This window comes from Dryobates pubescens, chromosome Z (genome assembly GCF_014839835.1).
Source record: "Dryobates pubescens isolate bDryPub1 chromosome Z, bDryPub1.pri, whole genome shotgun sequence".
NCBI classification, from domain to species: domain Eukaryota; kingdom Metazoa; phylum Chordata; class Aves; order Piciformes; family Picidae; genus Dryobates; species Dryobates pubescens.
The window spans coordinates 40,327,873-40,348,240 of NC_071657.1; the positions used below are offsets into that span (position 1 = coordinate 40,327,873).

The 20,368-nt window shown below is 42.5% G+C and overlaps 1 protein-coding gene across 1 annotated transcript in view; it reads right to left on the reverse strand.

The window, feature by feature from the left end:
* Nucleotides 1-457: 457 nt before the first annotated feature.
* The window catches only part of LOC104304949 (neuronal acetylcholine receptor subunit alpha-7), a 55,904-nt gene continuing 35,993 nt past the window's right edge, over nt 458-20,368 (reverse strand). The window contains exons 5-10 of the mRNA XM_009905744.2: nt 15,384-15,463; nt 12,961-13,128; nt 10,515-10,709; nt 9,374-9,460; nt 8,160-8,269; nt 458-1,291 (exon numbers count right to left, since the gene is read on the reverse strand). Of these exons, the coding sequence (XP_009904046.1) occupies nt 770-1,291; nt 8,160-8,269; nt 9,374-9,460; nt 10,515-10,709; nt 12,961-13,128; nt 15,384-15,463 (1,162 nt within the window). The 3' untranslated portion in view covers nt 458-769. The remainder of the gene's footprint in view (nt 1,292-8,159; nt 8,270-9,373; nt 9,461-10,514; nt 10,710-12,960; nt 13,129-15,383; nt 15,464-20,368) is intronic.

Sequence of the window (20,368 nt, forward strand, 5' to 3'; positions counted from 1 at the left end):
TGGATCTCATGCAAAGTCATAGAATTCTTGCGGTTGTGTATTGGTTGCAGCTGGCTGATCTCACAGGGAGGGACAGGGTGACTTTCAACAGTTGAATGTGTTGGAAGCTGAGGTGAGCCTAATGGAATGAATGAAACTTCACAAAGAACACTTAATAATTTAAATAAATAAATAAATAAATAAATGGAAGGCAGGGGGAAATATATCCTGCTAACTTATTCACTGAGAAAACATTCCAGTCACTGTCCTAGTAAGAGCTAATACACTGATAGTTTATTTTTGTAAATACAGTATACAACATCATAAGATTGTAGAGATATGTCTGTCAAATCTGATAAATGAATGTCACAGCCACAGTAAACAAAAATGATGAAACACAAATATACAAACCAACAAATTGTTGTAAAGCTTATAATAATCGATAATTTAAGCTGTTAATAATATCTAGTATTTCACAGGTTCATAGTAAGACATTGATATTAGTGTTAACCTGCAATAAATGTAGCATAGGTTTAAATTCTTGTCTACTATTTTTCACAGATCAGGACATAATTACACATGGCACTAGTCTATAAAATAAGTAACGAAGTTCAATATATCTTCAGTACCTACAATCACAAGAATCAGGAATAACAAACTCCTGGAATTATTTTCATCCCCTTCTGTATATGTTAGTACACATAAGTACACTTCTCTATTTAATTCAAATTATATAGTAAAATTACTGGCAATATTCACTTTTAAATTGGCATGCTCATCTCTGAAATCCTTATGCAAAATCCTTTGAAACAGCTTCAATAAAATTTGGAGCAGACATGAGTATTGTAAATGTGCAAATAATGGCAAAAAGGGTAAATGCAACGAGGCATAATCTGTCTATAACAGCAGCTGCAAACTTCCACTCACTGCAGATCTCTTCACCCTCATCTTGTTTTCTGAAGCGTGTTGCTATGAACTGAACTTCCTCCAAGATCTTCATGATCACTGGTACAGCATCCACTAAGACTTTCTTCTGAAGAAGCTCAATATCTTCTGGTAAGGGACAAGAAATCTTTCCACTCTTGCTACCCAGATTATTCTTCTGGGAGCAGCATGGATTATCTGCGATGTGGTAGCTGTAGATCGTGTTGCCATTGCTGGACTGGTGCCCAGGTAGGACATCCATCTCCATGCTGTTTAGGCTCAGATGGTGCTTGGGGAAGCTATATTTGCAAGAGAGAGGTTTTATATTTTCCCCAGGTTTTTTCATTCTTAAAAACCATGCACACCAGTTCAGTAGGATTATACGGACCTGGAAGAGAGTGATCATCATAGAAATAAAGTGAAATATTCTGAATTTTGAAAGTTTTTTAAACATTTGTGAATATCATGGTTAGTCTGTATGGTCCTTTAGAATGACTGATGGCACTCTGTGCTGTCCAGCTATCTCCTTTCATATGTTTGGGGCTTTTCTTTATCAGGCTTCTTCCCCAGGATGACAGATGGTCAACACCCACTTATCTTATAAAGCAGAAGATATGTAAAATCTTACTTTAGAAAATTCCTATTATTATCTTTAGCAAACTATCCTAGATATCTGTAACTGGGTACATTTGTGAGGGCACAAAATTGACTGCATGGTTTTCAAACATTTCTCAGGTCGTATGGAACCAGACACACTTAGATATTTGGTAAGCAAATGTTTATATTTGGTCAGAAAAATATGTTATACAACAGACTAACAGCTTCTTTTTAGCATATTCCCCACTCCCATCCCTATTATGTAAGTCTAAATAAACAGCCTTGGTTGTTGGTTGTTTTTAATTGCTTTTTATTTTAAAGCAATTTTAGTGCTACTTTGAAGAGTTCAGCCACATAGTGCAGCAGGCTTTTATTCAAAAGAATAAAAATACATCAGTTAAACTGGGTGGTTCAAAATCTGAACATGACTGTTAACTGCTGTCATTTTACCATACTCTGGCGTGCAGCTGCACTGGTGCGTCGTGAGACCACTCCAACCTGCATGAGGCAGATTGTGACTCATATTCCTTGTCAAGGTCATCAAATGAGCTAACTCTACAGAGTGAATCCAGTGTTTTCGCCCAGTCAATAGAACTTCCTATATCTTGTCTGAAATACGAGCCTGAGTTCCTGTTGTTATTTGCTGTGCAAGGCAGTGAAAAGGCTGTGAAACCTTGTGTAGTAGCATCTTCTGTGAAGGACAGTAAAGCAAATCAGTAAAATCTTAGAATCACAAAGTCTTCAGGTATTATGTATACAAAAAGGACATTTCCAATGTTCTTGCAAGAGTCCTTCTGGGAAGAGAGGTGTCCTGTTTAATGACTTTGTCCTTCTGTTTGTAAGTAAAATAATCTGAGGTTCAGGAGACAGCAGACATGACCTTTGGTTTCACTTCTGAGCTTTGGCCCTTAACTCTTTGTCTAATACTTCACCAGTGACTTTGACCCAGTTTGACTCTGGAGCACACTTAGCCTCCAAGTTTATTTTAGATAGTGCACAGTGGTAGATGCAGGGAAGGGGAAATTAGAGCTAGCACTTTGAGCTGCTGCTAAAATTTCAGAAATAAGGAGGAATTAATTACCACAAATAGGAATAATAATAGCAAAAGCCAAAACTATTGTGCAGTGGAAGATGGCTACACAATTTTTTAAATTCATAGAATTATAGAATCAATAAGGTTGGAAGAGACATCAAAGATCATCAAGTCCAACCTGTCACCCAACACCTCATGACTACTACACCATGACACCAAGTACCACATCCAATCCCCTCTTGAACACCTCCACCATCTCCCTGGGCAGCCCATTCCAATGGCTATCAACTCTCTCTGTTTCCAACAAGACAACAGGAACCATCTGTGAACATAGCATACTTCTTTTCATCATCAGAAAGGTCATTGTAAGGAGGAGCTTCCTCAGCACGAGTTACTCTCTCCTCTGGAGGTTTAGTACAGTTAGTGCCTCAGGCAAGTTTGTGATCACCTCCACCAGACCAGGTCTTTCAAGATTTCCCATTTGAGCTCTCTGCATTATCAGACCCATCCACTTGGACCATGTGGCATCTGTGGCACAATCACAGTATCACAGTATCACCAAGGTTGGAAGAGACCTCAAAGATCATCAAATCCAACCTGTCACCACAGACCTCATGACTAGACCATGGCACCAAGGGCCACATCCAATCCCCTCTTGAACACCTCCAGGGACGGCAACTCCACCACGTCCCTGGGCAGCACATTCCAATGATGAATGACTCTCTCAGTGAAGAACTTTCTCCTCACCTCGAGCCTAAATTTCCCCTGGTGCAGCTTGAGACTGTGTCCTCTTGTTCTGGTGCTGGTTGCTAGAGAGAAGAGACCGACCCCTTCCTGGCTACAACCTCCTTTCAGGTAGTTGTAGAGAGCAATGAGGTCACCCCTGAGCCTCCTCTTCTCCAGGCTAAACAATCCCAGCTCCCTCAGCCTCTCCTAATAGGGCTTGTGCTCAAGGCCTCTCCCCAGCCTTGTTGCCCTTCTCTGGACATGTTCAAGTGTCTCGATGTCCTTCTTGAACTGAGGGGCCCAGAACTGGACACAGTACTCGAGGTGTGGCCTAATCAATGCAGAGTACAGGGGCAGAATGACTTCCCTGCTTCTGCTGGCCACACTATTCCTGATGCAGGCCAGGATGCCATTGGCCTTCTTGGCCACCTAGGCACACTGCTGGCTCATGTTTGGCCAGCTGTCAATCAGTACCCCCAGGTCCCTCTCTATCTGGCTGCTCTCCAGTCACTCTGACCCCAGCCTGTAGCACTGCATGGGGTTGTTGTGGCCAAAGTGCAGCACCCAGCACTTGGACTTGTTGAATGCCATCGTGTTGGAATCTGCTCATCTGTCCAGCCTGTCGAGGTCCCTCTGCGGAGCCCTTCTACACTCTAACAGATCAACATCTGCTCCCATCTTGGTGTCATCTGCAAATTTACTGATGACTGACTCAGTCCCCTCATCCAGATCATCAATAAAGATATTGAACAGGAAATTCTTCAGTGTGAGCTCTCCTGTGTCACAACCCTGTGAGATTTTCTGTGAGCCTTTCTGCTTCTCTTCCATTAATGGATCTTTTATTCCTTACCCTGAAAGACTGCTTCCCTTGCTTTATTTTATTCTGCTTTCATTAGATTCTTTAAATATTTCATTATTTATTCCATGATCATCACAGATTAGCTAGAAAACTGTAATGTAGTAGTCTAAAAAACCGATCCTGCATTTAACTGAACTTTCCTAATTACAGTGTTCTCTGAAATTGCTTATGGACTCAAAATGGGAAATCATGGAACGAAATAAAGGTCCTAATTACTAGCAACATTTCAGCAGTGTCTGTGGAAAGGGGAATAAGAAATAGATTCTCCAGTACTATAAGACTCAAAAATACTAAGCCTGGCAGACTTACTAGAAAATATTCTTATGTCTGCCTTAGCTCTGGAAGGATATGTGAATTGAAAAATCCCTATAATGATAGTAATTTTTCTTTCAAGACAAAGTGCTCACTCCCTTGGGAGATTACATTTGTAAATACAAACTCATTTCCCAGACAAATATAAATACACAGAAGACAACCTCTTTTCATTTGCTTTTCATTTCCTTGACAACACAGACACTGAAGTACTACTTTCTTGGGCATAAACATAGTAAGTTCTATCTAAACATGAGAAGGAACTTCTTTACCTTGAGGGTAGCAGAGCACTGGAACAGGCTACCCAGAGAGGTGCTGGAGTCTCCCTCTCTGGAGGCTTTCAAGGCTCACCCGGACATCTTCCTATATGATCTTCTTTAGGTGATCCTGCTCTGGCAGGAGAGTTGGACTCAATGATCTTAAGAGATCCTAACTCCTACCATTCTGTGATTCTGTGAAGGTGAGTGTTTGAGTGTTTAGGCAATGAAACTGATGAAATATTCTAAGGCCTCAAGCAGTTCCCACGTGAGCTGAGTGCCTTCCCCTGTCCAGCAGCTAATTTCATTTAAGCAGGAGGTGAGAACTCCTGCTCTGTTGTTACTCTTGTAACAATATCCAGTTAATCAGAGTTAGAGATTTGTGATGAACTAATGTCTGTCTTTGCCAGAATGAGGAGGGTGCAGGGAGTAAGTAGGTGGTAGGAGTATTGGCCAGGGCTGGAATTGCACAGAACAAGTTTCAGGTAAGCAATTTCCTTCTTTCTGCAGATGGTGCATTCTTGGATTCATAGGTTTTAGTAAGAAATACCTGACACAGATTGACAGGGAAAAAATAAATAAATTGAGACTTTGTCATGAATCTTAATGACTGAGCTTTATCTGTGCCTTGCAGAGGATTAATGCCCACTTTTGTGGGGTTAGCCTCTAACCTGCACATTTGGCTTTCACCTTTCACCTATTGTTGGGGGTTTTTTTGAGGTGTCTCAGTCCTTTCAGTTTTCACTATGTATTCTGCACTTCCCAGTAGTACTTTCCAGACTCTTTGATTTCTGATAACATTTTTCCCAATGTAGTTAAGCTACAGACAGTTCAGCCATCAGCCATTGAACAATATCCTCAAGTAAGAATTTGTTGCATGTTGTGGTTCCAGCCAAGAAAACAAGAGACTTGTAGAGAGCAAGAGCTGCCTGGCAGGGCTTGCGAGCAGATTTAACAGAATGTGTCATGTCTAGGCTCCTCAAGAAGCAGACAAAGAAAAAAAAAATGTCCATAGAGGCTATTATGTTGCTTCATACCCTGTCCATGTAGACATCTGAAACACGTTCACACAGATTTATGCTCTCAGGTCTTGCCTACATGAATGAAGCGTGGTCTGGACAATAGGGTAATGAGGTGGATTGTCATCTGGTTGAAGAAATGAAGTCATAGAGTTGTGATCAATTGGGCAGAGTCTAGCTGGAGGCCTGTATCTAGGGGAGTCCCTCAGGGGTCAGTACTGGGACCAGTATTATTCAATCAACAACCTGGATGAGGGAACAGTGCACTGTCATCAAGTTTGCTGATGACATAAAACTTGAAGGAATGGCTGACACACCTGAAGGTAGTGGTCTCCTCAGTGAGACCTGGACAGGCTGGGGAGCTGAGCAGGGGGAAATTTGATGGCATACAACAAGGGCAAATGAAGAGCCTTGCATCTGTGAAAGAGCAACACTATAAACCAGTACAGGTTTGGGACTTATCTGTTGGCGAGCAGTAAAGGGGAAAAGGACATGGGAGTCCTAGTGGACAATAGGATGACCATGAGCCAGCAGTGTGCCCTTGTGGCCAAGAAGGCCAATGCCATTCTTGAATGTATTAGAAGGGGCATGGTTAGCAGACAAGAGAAGTTACCGTCCCCTATACTCTGCCCTGATGAGGTTGCCTCTTGAATATTATGTCCGGTTCTGGGCCATTCAGTTCAAGGAAGATAGGAAAGGACCTGAATGAGTCCAGCACAGACCCAGAAAGGTGCTGAAGGGAGTGGAACTTGTTCCTTCAAGGAAAGGCTGAGGGAGATGGGTCTTTTTAGCTTGGAGGAGACTGAGGGGTGATCTCATTAATGTTTATAAACATGTGAAGGATGAGTGTTGGGAGGATGGAACCAGGCGCTCCTCAGTGATGCCCAATGACAGCACAAGGGGGAACAGGTGCATGGGAAACAGGCGCATAGGGAACTGTGAAGGTGACAGAAGACTGGAACAGGCTACCCAGGGAGGTTGTGGAGTCTCTTTCTCTGGAGACATTCAAAACTCACCTGGATGAATTCCTGTGTGACTACTCTAGGTGATCCTGCTCTGGCAGGGAGGTTGCACTTGTATCTTTCCAGGTCCCTTCCAACACCTAACATTCTGTGATTCTGTGTTAATCCAGAACTCACCTGCTCTGATGTCTTGAAAGTAAGATAAGTTTAAATGATGCAGCACTGTTAGAAATAATTATTAGCATGCTGAAATAGCACTGGATTTTTTAATTTATTTATTTTTTCATTAGTGCTTTGGTTTATTTTTGGAGAGCTAAAATTAGAAAGTTGTTTTGTACCAGGCTGACATTGGTAACCATGTGACATTCAACATAATGCCAGGATAATTGTCTCTCATAACAAATGAGGAGATACCAGAGGATGCTGTACAGTCAGATTTCTGTGAAACTAAGGTGGGCAGATAATTGACAGTGACTATTTGTATCTGCTTCTGCTTTTATTCCTTTTATTTTTTTGTAAACACAAAGCATAGCTTGCTCATTCTAAAATCCATTCTTGGGAAGAAGAAAGGGGGGAACACAAACAAACAAAAAAAGCACAATTTTCTTTTAACTTGAAAATCTAAAGGAAATTCATTCCTCCTGAAAGGCAGACCTCACTAAGCAAAGAGTCTGCTACTGTAGAGGGAGTCTTCATGCTAATGGACTAAGAATTGGTAAGATAGCAACAGACAAAACTGGTTTTCCACACAGTGAAATGGATGTGGCTTCAACAGAAGGCAGATTTGCAAGCCAGGGAAGTCCAGAAGTATCACCAGTACAGTCAGATCAAGGCCAACAGTGTTGCCTTTCTGTTTCTCCTGGTGATGAAGTAGCAGTGAGCTCTAAACTGTGAAAATCATATCTGGGTTCAGTATTCAACACCCTTACTGCACTCATGTACTGGGGTTCCTGATCTTCCAGAAACAGAGAGATCCAGTCCATAACTAGAACAGCTGCAAGACAGAAGTAAACTGGGTTCACTTCCTGTCTTTCTTTTGGGTCATTACAGCTCTGTAATGCACTGTGCTGAGGACCTCTGTTAGGGAATAAGCCAGATAAACTGCCCAGCAGAGGAGAGTAAATGTTAAATGTTCAAAATGTCACATTTTAGCAGTTCTGGTGTCTGCTGGATAAGAAATCAAAGATATTGCCTAGGGCGTTAGCACTTGCAAAGTGAGTGCTGAGCAAGATTACACAGCTATGACTTAACTCCCCCATTGTAAGTCTAAATAAAAATTTTAAATATAATAATGCCTACAGATTTTAACAGAAAACTAAATTTCCTGTGTTTGTTCTTTCCCTCCAACAATAAACTCAAGGGTCAATCATACTGTTTGTAGCTGACTCTTCGGAACAACTTCTGCTCCTCAACTACAAATAGTTTCCTATAGCTCTTAGGTTTGTTTTTCTTTCTATAGGCTCCTGAATATTTACCAACAAAGCTGCTTACCCATTTGGGCATCTTTCCTGCTTGTGGGTCATGATGGTGGAACTGCAGAACCAGCACCGTTACCACCACAGACAGACCGACAATCACCATGATGCTAGCAAAATACTGAGCTGCAAGTAAAGGGAGAATTTGGTTAGAAGGAAAAAAACCACCAACCAACCAACCAACCAACCAAACAAAGTAATATTCCTTGGCCATTCTTCAAGATCTACATCTGAGTGAGAGAGAAGGCAGAGACTGGGAAGAGCCAGTCTGCTTTTATTAAGGATAAATCATTTCTGATTTACACAGAGCCAGAGAATAATTTTGTTTAGAAAAGACATTTAAGATCATCAAGTCTAACCATTATCTCACACTACCAAGTTAGCTGCTAAATGGCAGCCCTTAGCAGGAACATCTATGCATCTCTTAAACACCTCCAGAGATAGTGAGACAATCATCTCCATGGGCAGCCTATTCCAGTGTTTGATAACCCTTTCAGTGAAAAGCACTTTTCTAATATCTAATCTAAACCTCCCCTGGTGCAACTTGGGCCATTTCATCTCATCCTACCACTTGTTACTAGGGAGAAGAGGCTCCAGCTTCCTTTCAGGTAGCTGAGCAAAGAGTTCTCCCCTCAGCCTCCTTTCCTCCAGACTAAAAAAACAAAAACATCTCCCTCAGCCAGTTGCTCATGAGACCTGCTCTCCAGGCCCTTCATCAGCTTTGTTGGCCTTCTCTGGGCATGCTACAGGACCTCAATCTCTTTCTTATAATGAGGGGCCCACAAATCAATTTCATTCTGTAACAAAATGACAGTATTTGTGGACAACAGAACTAGAGTAGGTGTCTTTTCCACCAGCCTTAGCAAGGCTTTTGACGGTCTTATACTTCTTGAGGTTCTTTCCAACCTGAAGGATCTTTTTATTCTATGAAACAAGAGATCCCATTGCATGGGGATAAATAAGTTTCAGAGCATTAAACCTGAGTGCACCCTAGTGTGCCAAGGCATAGTTTGCTTTTGGGCTGTAGCCAGAAAGCATTAGTCAGAGGATGGCATGGGCACCCCTCACTTTTATAATTGAATGTCTCTGTTTAGCCAAAGATTTACTCCTGATATTGCTTAAATGCAAAACTGTAGTTAAAATAAAAAAAAAATAGTCAGTCCTCAAATATGCTTTGAACAATTCTTGAGAACAATCATGTTGTGCACAGAGCAGAGAAGATCAACTTACCTATTAACGGGACTGAGTCAGACGTTGCAGGCATAATCTCAGCCACAAGCAGCATGAATACAGTCAGCGAAAGCAGAACAGTGATACCTGCAGGGAATAAATGTGAGGGGAAGAATAAGGATTGGAACTCTGCAGCTACTTCTCTGATGTACTTTATGTTAAACATAATCTTGCCCTGATCTATGGCTAAGCCAAATCCATGACTTCATGTCTGTCAGTGTAGATGTGAACTTCCCCAAAGTGAGAGCATGTTTGGATGCTATTGCTCCTCATAAACTAATAGAGCAGCATCCTGTTTTAAAAGAAGCTCTTTGCTAAATCTGCAAAGATTGATGCTAAACCTAACTACTGTGGTACTGAGAATTCACAAGGTCAATGCATGAATATTGTCTTCTATTTTTGTGTTAATGTACTTGGGCTAATATTTTTTTCCTTTTCTCCATCCTTCTTTCATAGACAGCATTTTTAATCCCCATAGGCTGTGTTTTACATCTTTTAAGACAGGCTGGTCAGATCCCTGATTGTTCTATTAATGCTGAGGACACTTCATATGATTTAAAGGCCTCTCTTGAGCTTGGAATTGTGCACAATTAATTCTTAAGGCCTCACCTGGGCCAGTCTTGTGTATTTCCAGCTCTCCCCTCTCACCTCTTGGGAGAGCCCCCCCCTTCTTTGTCAACATAGATTATAGTAAATCTCATGTAGCCCTTCCTTGGCTGTCACTGATTTGCACTTGTGTGGTACTCATTATTTGGTGAATTGGGAGTTGGACTCGGAAGGTGACAATCCAGTGCCTGGCTGATATATCTCACAACCCTTCACTCTGTGTTTAAGTGTGTTCTATCTGAAAAAAAGTTAATCAGCTGTGAATGTATTGAGACATTGGCATAATCCTTGTCTGCTGCCTGCAGGGAACTGACAAGTTCTGCCTGATCACAGGGGAAAATGCAAAAGATTTTTGCAGTGTTTAGCACAAGCTATGTGGATGTCATACAGAAAGCTGCTATCTTAGTTTCTGAAACCAAGCAAGTGATTCCATTGCTCCTCCGAAGAAATTTTCATTCATCAAGCACCATGAAGCATTCATTTTTCCATCTTACAGAAAGTGTTTAGGAAAAAAATACAATTCTTTGGCACTTACCTAAAGAAATCTTCTCTCCTGAATCAGCTGGCAAGAGGAAAACAAGCAGCGCCAAGCCAGATATGAGAACGCAAGGAATGAGTAGGTTCAAGCCATAGTAGAGGGTGCGTCGACGCATGGTGATGGTGTATGTCACATCTGGATAGGGTTCTTTACAGCATTCGTAGTACATCTCATTCCTTTTTCCTGGGATACCTAAAGAGAAGGAGTTCAGAGTGATGGTAACCATGTAACCCCTTGAAATGGACCAAGAACCAAGAATGGTTTAAAACATGGTGTGTGACACCTCTGCCACTCAACATTCTGAATAAGGCTTCCACGTGTCCTATGGCAATCACAAAGGGAGAAAAGATGCCCCCAAACCAGTTTTCAGGCAAAAGTAATTTTCTAGGACTTGTTGCTAATGAGGAACGCGTGGATAAATAAATCAAAGGGGACAAAACCCATGTGCCCCTGTTCAGCATTGTTTGAAAGTGGAAACAAATCTCTATAGGGTTAAATAAGGCAAAATAACTAACACTTATTGTGTCAGTGTCATCAGCAGTCTGAGGCACCACTACAAGATGTATGCTATTCCTGCTCTACTTTCTGTGCTCTCTTTCATGCCTCCTGAGTCATTAGGACCTGGCTTAGCCAATAAAGATCATCTGGGCCATATTAAAACAATTCTGATCATCTGAACCTCAGCAACAAAAGATCTGCAAGCAGTGGACAAAGACTAACTCTGTAAAATACACATTATGCCTCCCTGCATGCAAGGAATAGTGATAAACAGCTGATACCATGTTTACTAGCCCATGAAGCAGATTTTCTCTCTGACAAATACCACCAGTTTTTATTTTTCTGTCATTCTATTATAAATACTTTATTGTTAGGAAGAGGGAAAAAATTGGATATGGGTTAATTTTCAAAAGAAGTGTCAAGCTTCAAGTCTGTCATATCTGAAGGTTCAGAAACATAGTTTCCCATTATAGCTGTACTGCAGGGTTGGTCATAGTGACTGAGCTGCAGTAGACTGTCTAGATGCTGTGTGGCAGAGGCTGCAAGCACCAGAGGAAAAGCCAGGGAAGCTGAAAGAACTCAGCACCTATTATCTTTCATGTTACCACTGCTCACCTTTTTTTTTTTGTTTCTGTGCACATGACAGAAGGTGTGTCAATGTGTACATTTTGGTACAAGTATGACAAAGTTTCCATAAAGGACTGGTACTCAGGACCGGTGAGGCCACACCTCGAGCATTGTGTCAGTTGTGGGCCCCTCACTACAAGAAGGATGTTAAGGTTCTGGAGTCTGCCCAAAGAAGGGCAACAAGGCTTGTGAAGGGCCTGGAACATACGGCCTGTGAGGAGCACCTGAGGAAGCTGGGGTTGTTCAGTCTTGAGAAGAGGAGGATGAAAGGAGATGTCATTGCTCTCTACAACTACCTGAAGGGAGGTTGGAGTGAGGAGGGGACCACCTCTTCTCCTTGATGACAAATGACAGGACTAGAGGAAATGGTTTCAAGCTGCACCAGGGGAGGTTTAGTCTGGATGTTAGGAAATATTTCTTCACTAATATGGTTGTCAAACATTGCAATGGCCTGCCCAGGACAGTGGTGGATTCATTGTCCCTGGAAGTGTTTAAGAAGTCTGTGAACGTGGCACTTTGGGTCATGACCCTTCAGTCCTGGTTCAGGGGTTGGACTGGGTGATCTTTGAGGTCTCTTCCAACCAGATATACTCTGTGATTCTGTGATATGGCCATGGCTTGCCTAGGGTGTTACTTAAAGGTTTTTCTACATATTCAGACTCGAAGATGCAAAGCCCCTTTTGCAGGCTCTCCTTAGGGTGATCTAAGCTCTGTTAATTTCCATAGGATTGCTTCTGACAGCAACATTAAATAAATTAGAAGTAACTCACTAGGAGCTCACTCTGAATAGCTAGTTCTGGACACAGACTATTCTTTCAAAAACAGGTATCTTCCAAAGCACAGAAGGGCAGGGAGATAAACTGAACTCAGTTATTTGCAGTTATTAATAACTGGTGGACACTGTGATGGTTTTCTGGGAGCTCTGTAAAAGCTCACTCCAGTTTTGCTGAAATAATGTTCTTTACACTGATCAGTTCTTGCATGATGTGTTAGAGTAGATGTGAGAAAACTGTTCTGTGTATATGGGAAATACATCCATTTGGTACTAGCTAACTGCTTAGGTGCACCAGAACGATGTTTCATTCATGTACTCTGTTGCGGGCAGTTGCTTCAGAGCACAGTATTTTCAGAGAGAGTTCAACGAATGTGACCAAAAGGTTGTCTCTTATCTGTGATTTTTTTTCTACCTCTTACATAGAAACTTCTAATATCTATATTTCATAGATGCATAAGTCCCAGTAAGATTGATAATTTCTATATACTTGGGATGCACCTTTGAAAATTATGCTACTGAAAATTTTCAGGCCTGCCAATTTACCCACTAAATCCCATTCTCCGTTTGAGATGTAGTTGGAAATATCAGCCTCGAGCATCTGCAGGTCAATCAACCAGCCACTGTGAGTCCAGGACCCAAACTTCAAATCACATTTCTGCACATCAAAAGGGAACCAGCGGACATCAATATAGCAGGTGCTCTTCAAAATGCCTGTGGATAGAAATCAGTCACAATCAAGAACATGCAAGGTGCAGTTCATCTCTGCCCTTCTTTTTCCCTTGACCATGAACAATTTTCTTCTTCAAAAGTCTGATATAGTTATGAGGTAACCAAACAAATAGCAGAGGTGGAAAATGTTTCCATTAATTGAATAACCTCCTTTTCTGGGGCACCACTGAAGATTCCTCCCTTTTCCTTGAGGTAGGTTGCCTAAGACGCTCTGGCCACTCAGGAGTCAGCCTGTCTCTTATGCTTGGCGGCCCTGGGAAATCACAGGCAATACTGCACAACCTGACAGGAGTTTAGGCAGTATAGATATCACTAAACTGTGGCTGGAAGGCTGACAAGCTCTTTGAAAGGAATTCCCTGTTAGATGCTACATTAGACCCACAGTCCCTTGAAAACACACTGTTATGTTAAACCTTACTTAACGCTTGTTTTTGTCTTCTGTAGCTCAGTCTTGGCCTTGAATTTACCCTTGTTGTGTCTAGGTCATTATCATTATTTCATGTGACATTTTAAACAGTTTAGGAGATTAATACTTGTGTATTGTTGCAACCTAATTGGTTTTGGTTTCTTTCTTCTTGGGGCCACAGCTGTGGCTGTGGGACTTCCACAGCTGCCTGGCAGTGTGAAAGCCTTGTAGAGTCAGGAAGATGATCAGCACAGCCCGCTTCATGACAGCTGGTGAGCACAGAACTCATCCCTGCAAAACATCACCCCTGTAGGCTTGCAGTTTTGCAGTCTTCACTTTGCCTCACCAGTTCACTGCATAATGGCTGGTTCAGAAGGGCTATATTAAGTATAGACAACTTCTGCTTCACTGGAAAATTACCTTCAACACTGCACTTAACCTACCTGTATGCCTACCTTAGTGTGAGTAGTGAAACACTGGAACAGACTTCCCAGAGAGGCAGTACATGCTCCATCCCTGGAAATATTCAAGGTTGGATGAGTCTCTGAGCAACTTGGCCTCATTAAAATTGTCCCAGCTCACTGCACAGGGTTTGGATTAGATGGCTTTTGAATGTCAAAATAATCTATAATTCTATGGTAACTGTCTCTGTAAATCCCAGTTCTGAGTCAACTAACTAAGCAGTCTCTTGTTCTGCGGTAAATTCTTGAGCCACACTTTTCTGAAGATAAAATCTCCTGAAGAGAGAGCCTTGATTACTGTTTTTGCCTGCTCCTGCAAAGGCTGAGGGTACTGTGGCATAACCATGCATGCAAGACCATGTCCAGGCACAAACACTGCCACTCAGGTGACAGGGTTCTATCTACATTCGTCCCTTCATGTTCTGGGAGGTCTGACTTCTACCATCATGGGCATTTTTAGATAGGTTAAATAGAGTATTTCTCCCAGTTTCTCCTGAATCTTGGCTCTGCCCCTTTCCTTAACAGCAGACAGCTGTCACCTTCTTCCCCTTTTTCTCTTAGCCTTCACATATCTTTTTCTCTAATGGAGAGCAGAAATGAATACAGCCTACTTTCAGAGTCATGGGAAACAAAGCTTTCATGTAGTTTTTGAAACACAGTTTTTTCCACTCTTCTGTGTTTTCCAGTTTCTCAATTAATCTCGCTGCTTCTGTGAGCCCTTGTTGCCAGTCAGTAGGCTGATTATCAACTTTGTCCTTCTAAAATTTTACAAAGTAGTTTGGAAGCAGCTAAATCCCAGTAATAAAGAATTTCCTGTGCTTCACTCAATAGATTTCATTGATTGCTTTTTCTCTCCTTACTCTTTCCCCGGGTTCCTTCAGGCACTGGATTGACAATGCAGATGGAGAGAAGGCTAACAGTCAGGTTTGGCTGTCTGACACCACTCTCAATTTGTGTTTTCACCTGGAATTTTAACTTTAGCCTGGCAGGGAGTACTTCACTGCAGGAAGCGTGCTGCCCTTGGAATCTCCCATGATGACAAACCTCTCCACTGTCAAGGAGGAGCTAAGTTGACTGCACGTGACATGTGCACGTTGTTGTGCTCCCTCGTGTATGTGCACCACCTTGCTTTAAACCACTCCTCAGATGAGCCTCTGAATGTAACAAGCAAATTACTCAGGAGAGTGATTTATTGATTTGTGAGGTGGAATTACACCACCAGTTACAGACCTAAATTATTTCAGTGGGTCTCTCCCATAATTACATGGCTTGCAAAATTTCAACAGACTGCTTCTAAACACCTTTCATTCATGAATAAAACTGCTTGTACTTATCTGACTTAAAGCAAACAAATTCTCTCTATGCCATACCTGGAGGAATATATTGGCAGGATCCAGAATAATTCACCAGCACATTTGTGTGAAACGTTGCATCAAATCTTTCATCTGCACTATAACACAGTACAAATAAAACAAAAACACAGAAAAAGTCAGCTGATATTTGAGTTAAACTGTCACCACAAAAATAATCATTTGGCTTAATTTAATGCACAGAATGTCTGAATACATCTTGCAATCATATAATGGTCTGGGTTGGAAGGGACCTCCAAAGGTCATCTAGACCTACCCCACCTGCAGCAGGCAGGAGCATACTCAACTAGATCAAGCTGCCTACACCTGGTTGAAAATTCCATCCTCAGTCAGTATCTCATAGACACTGCTGGCATGCAGCCAGGCCTGCAGTTTGCATGTTGCAATGTCCTCAAAGAAGTGAGAGACAGAGCTGTCAGATTTCTCAGAGCGAAGGCAGAAGTAAAAGGAGCAGAAGTGTATCCAAAGATTGGACAGTCAGGATAATGCGGATTTTCCAGGCATGCTGTCAGAATCCAGCAGCTCACAATGTAAATTAAGGTATCTGTTACCCAGCTATGTGATACAAGAATAATGGTGGCCTGAGACAACCATTCCACAGACTCTAAAGATGCAGAGAGACCAAGGGTTTCTTCAAGCAATGGAAGACGACACTGGTTGGTTTATATTTGGGACTTGTAGAAGGAGATTAATTGAGGCTTTTAAGAGCAAAAACTAGATGAAATGGACAAAGATAAGAGAATTTCTTTAGGATTCCAATAATTCTGAGAAAAATAAGGGAGCAATGAGCTGGTCAAGGACAAGAATTCTTTAAGGGAGCATGTCTGGGGGCTTGCTCTGGAGGGTCTCTTGAGCAGCAAATAACTACAAATGGCTCCCCTGGGTGATGCTTTAGTGCCTTGCCTGTCATGGCTGTGTACAGTTCTATGTTGCATGATCACACCATCTCACAAACCCTGTCTCACAACCAGATGTGGAAAACTCAGACCTTCTGTTCCTCCTGTGACCTGCTGTTTATTCATGTCTGGGTCCTCTGTCCTTCTCACTGTTTTCCCCAGCACAAAACAAAGCAGGTAAAATATTGAGTGCAGAATGAGTGATAACTACCAGAAGATATAAAAGGTAGCAAGAAAAGGCTTTTTTTGTAAATTAAACAAGGAAAATACACAGGACCAGATAGATTCATTACTTCTTGTGGAAGGCAACAACAGGGTGTGTAGAGCTGCTGTATCCTGTACCTTCAGCATTTCACTCCTCATGAGGTGTGGATGACCATAATTAATTCTTGCACAGTGACAGGAATCCAGGACAGAACTGGGGAAGAACTGGTTAAAAAGTGTAGGTAAGGCAGATTCCAGTTGGCTGGATTCATAAAATTACTCTTGAGAAATGAAGGGACAGGTGAAATATCCTCCAATGTATTAACAATTCAATGTCTGTGAGAGCTTGTGAAGAACAAGGAAGACCTTGCTGAATTAGAGAAGATCAAATAAAATTGTTGGGGTGTTTGTTTGGTTGGTTGGTTGGTTGTTGTTTGTTTTGTGGGGTTGTGGGTTGTGGTTTTTGGTGTTGTTTTTTTTAGGTGAAATTGTAAACACATCAGCCTAACTTCAGAGATAATGAGGTGAAAACAGCTAACAAAAGACTTGTCAAGAACCAACTGTATCAATTCAGTCTAATTTTACAGATTCTCAGACTGTATTGGGTTGGAAGAGACCCTCAAAGATCATCCTGTCCAACACCCCTGCAGTGAGCAGGGATACCTCCAATTAGATCAGGCTGCTCAGGACCACATCCAGTCTCACCTTGAATGTCACCAGGGATTGGGCCTCAACCACATCCCTGGGCAACCTGTTCCAGTATTTTACCCCTCTCATTGTAAAGAACTTCCTCCTTATGTCTAACCCATATCTACCCTGCTCCAGTGAAAACTAATCCTGCTTGTGCTGTAGCTACAAGCCCTTCTAAACAGTCCTTCCCCAGCCTTCCTGTAAATCCCCTTCAGATATTGAAATGTAGTTCACAGACTAGTAGGATGGTTTAGGTTGGAAGAGACCTCAAAGATGATCAAGTTTCAAGCCTCCTGCCATGGGCAGGGACACCTTCACTAGAGCAGGTTGCTCAAGGAATGCCAACCTGGCCTTGAACACCTCCAGCGAGCAGGCATTCACAATCTCCCTGGGCAACATCTTCCAATGTCTCACCAAACTCACTGTAAAGAATTTCTTCCTAATATCTAGTCTAAATCTGCTCTCCTTAAGCTTAGAGCCATTCCTTCTTGTTCTATCACTACAAACCCTTGTAAAAAGTCCCTTCCCATCTTTCCTGTAAACCCCCATTAGGTACCATAAGGTCTCCCTAGAGGCCTCTTTTCTCCAGGCTGAACAGTCTTAACTCCCCTTTCTTCATAGGGGACATGTTCCAGTTCTCTAATCATCTTTGTGGTCCACCTCTTGACTCACTCCAGCAGGTCAATGTCTTTCTTGTGTTAGGGCTCCCATAGCTGAACACAGTAGTCCAAGTGAGGTCTCATCACAGAGCAGTGGCAGAATCACCTCCCTCAATCTGCTGGCCACGTAGTCAGTTGGTCTTATTGACTGAGTCAGAGGAGGCAGGTGATATATCCAAATTTGCAGAACCATAGAATCATTTCAGTTGGAAAAGACTTCCAAGATTATTGAGTCCAATCATCAACCTATCACCACCATGACCATTAAACCAAGTCTGGAAGTGTCATCGCTACATATTTTTTTGAACACCTCCAGGGATGGTGACTCCATGTGGTAGTTTTAGGTTGTGCCTAGAAAATGTTACAAAGATCTTGAACAGAAAGTAGTAGAATATAAATAAATTCCATTGGATGTAAAAAGGAAAATAATAATGAAGTCTAAATAATCCCATTGGACAGAAAACAAACACAAAAGTTAGATCTGTAAACTAGCTTTCTCTTTTTGGCTTCCTCACTCAAGTAGATACTAACTTGTGCTTCTGTTGGCTTTGCTGACCTTGAACGCGTTCTTGTTGTGGTTAAGCAACTAACAGCAACTCTCTGCTCTTTCTCTTATCCCATGTACAGAGGGAGGGAAGGGAGCAGGAAAGAAGAAGCTATTAGTAGCCCCCTGGCTTGTCCAGGGGGGTTCTTATGTTGTTTATAAATTGTAAATATATGTAAATATTGTATATTTTGTAAATATTCATTGTATTTCATACTAAGATTGTAGTCTTGCTTGTAAATGCAGCTTCATTTGCTTTCTAACTGAGCTGGTCTGGCACTTCTATGCTTGAGAAACTTTCAACCCACCACACTCCGCCACTTTCCTGGGCAGCCTTTCCAATGTCTGACCAATTTTTCGGCTGGGGCTGTTCAGCCTGGAGAGGAGAAGGCTCCCAGGAGACCTTATTGTGGCCTTCCAGTATCTTAAGAGGGCCTACAAGAAAGCTGGCGAGGGACTTTTTAGGATGTCAGCTAGTGATAGGACTAGGGGGAAATGGAGCAAAACTAGAAACGGGTAGATTCAGATTGGATGTGAGGACACATGACTTTTGAACTGTCTGGCTTGGAAAGAAAAGATCACCTCATGCTGAGGACGATGTCTTGTATACCCCCACTCTTACCCATGCATAGGTACAGTTTTCTGTTAGTGGCCTTCAGTGTCACAAAAAGTGGCAGACAGGAGACAGTCCTGAGAGGGAGAGACTGTTAGTGTTAGGAAGACAAGGTAGAAGCAATTAAACTGCAGAAAACCATATTTGGTCGTGGAGCAAGGAGAGGCAGGAGAAAGTATTTCTTAGTTCAGTGTGGTTTAGGATTGTGATAGAGCAAAAGCAGAACAAAGCATGTGAGGATGGAGAGGGTCCAGAGGAGGGCCATGAAAATGGTCAGGGAGTTGGACCACCTCTGCTACACGGACAAGCTGAGGGAGCTGGGGTTGCTCAGCCTGGAGAAGAGGAGGCTCCGGGGAGGCCTGATTGCAGCCTTCCAATACCTGAAGGGTATACCTAAGGGAAGGATGGGAGAGACTGTTTACAAAGGCCTGCGGTGACAGGACAAGGGGCACTGGCTTCAAACTAGACAAGGGCAGATTTAGATTGGGTATCAGGAAGAAGTTCGTCACTATGAGGGTGGTGGAGCACTGGAGCAGGTTGCCCAGGGAGGTGGTTGGGGCCCCTTCCCTGGAGATACTCAAGGTAAGGTTCAGTGAGGCCCTGGGCAAGCTGGTCCAGTTGGGGATGTCCCTGCTGACTGCAGGGAGGTCTGACTAGATGACCTTTGGAGGTCCCTTCTGGCCTGGACCATGCTCTGATTCTATGATGAAAGAGGTATTCTTCCCCATTTCATTCTGCTCCACATCATTGTGTGAAATCCTTTCTTTAACCAGAATTCAGTGGGGTAAAGAGGACACAATGGAGGCTTTTTCACCAACAATAGGTAGTCCCTTACTGAAATCTCTGTTACTGACCTTAGTTTGAAAGCCTTTGTCTCCCCAGCTATACAAGTGGCTACTGTCTTACCAGAGATCAGTTCTCGTTTTCTACATATGGCCTATTCTGGAAATTCCTAACTGACAATGTCGTGTAAGAAACCTTTGCGTTATCCTGAGAGGCCATGAGCAGGCATCAGTGTCATTCCTGGGCAGAGATGCTGTGCTGAGTGTAGCTAAGCTATGATCCCCATCTGACCTGCAGCTGTCTCTTGCAGCACTCCTGTCGAGGGGTGACAGAACTATGAGTGTGGTGTCTCCTCAGACTGTTGTCAAACTGATGCTGTGGTTTGGAGTGTGTGTGTTTTAATCTGAAGACCTAATGTTTAAGAGTACTTACAGTGTGCTGACAGCTGCTGTAGCAGTACACTGCCAAGGCAAATAAACAACTGTGTTGTTTCCTTCCAGTGAAGGGGAACAGCTTGGAACTTTGTATTTCTTAGGGGGAACTTTTTCTTGCCTTACTGCTGAGGACAGGGACATGCACAGAAGAATGATACTGAG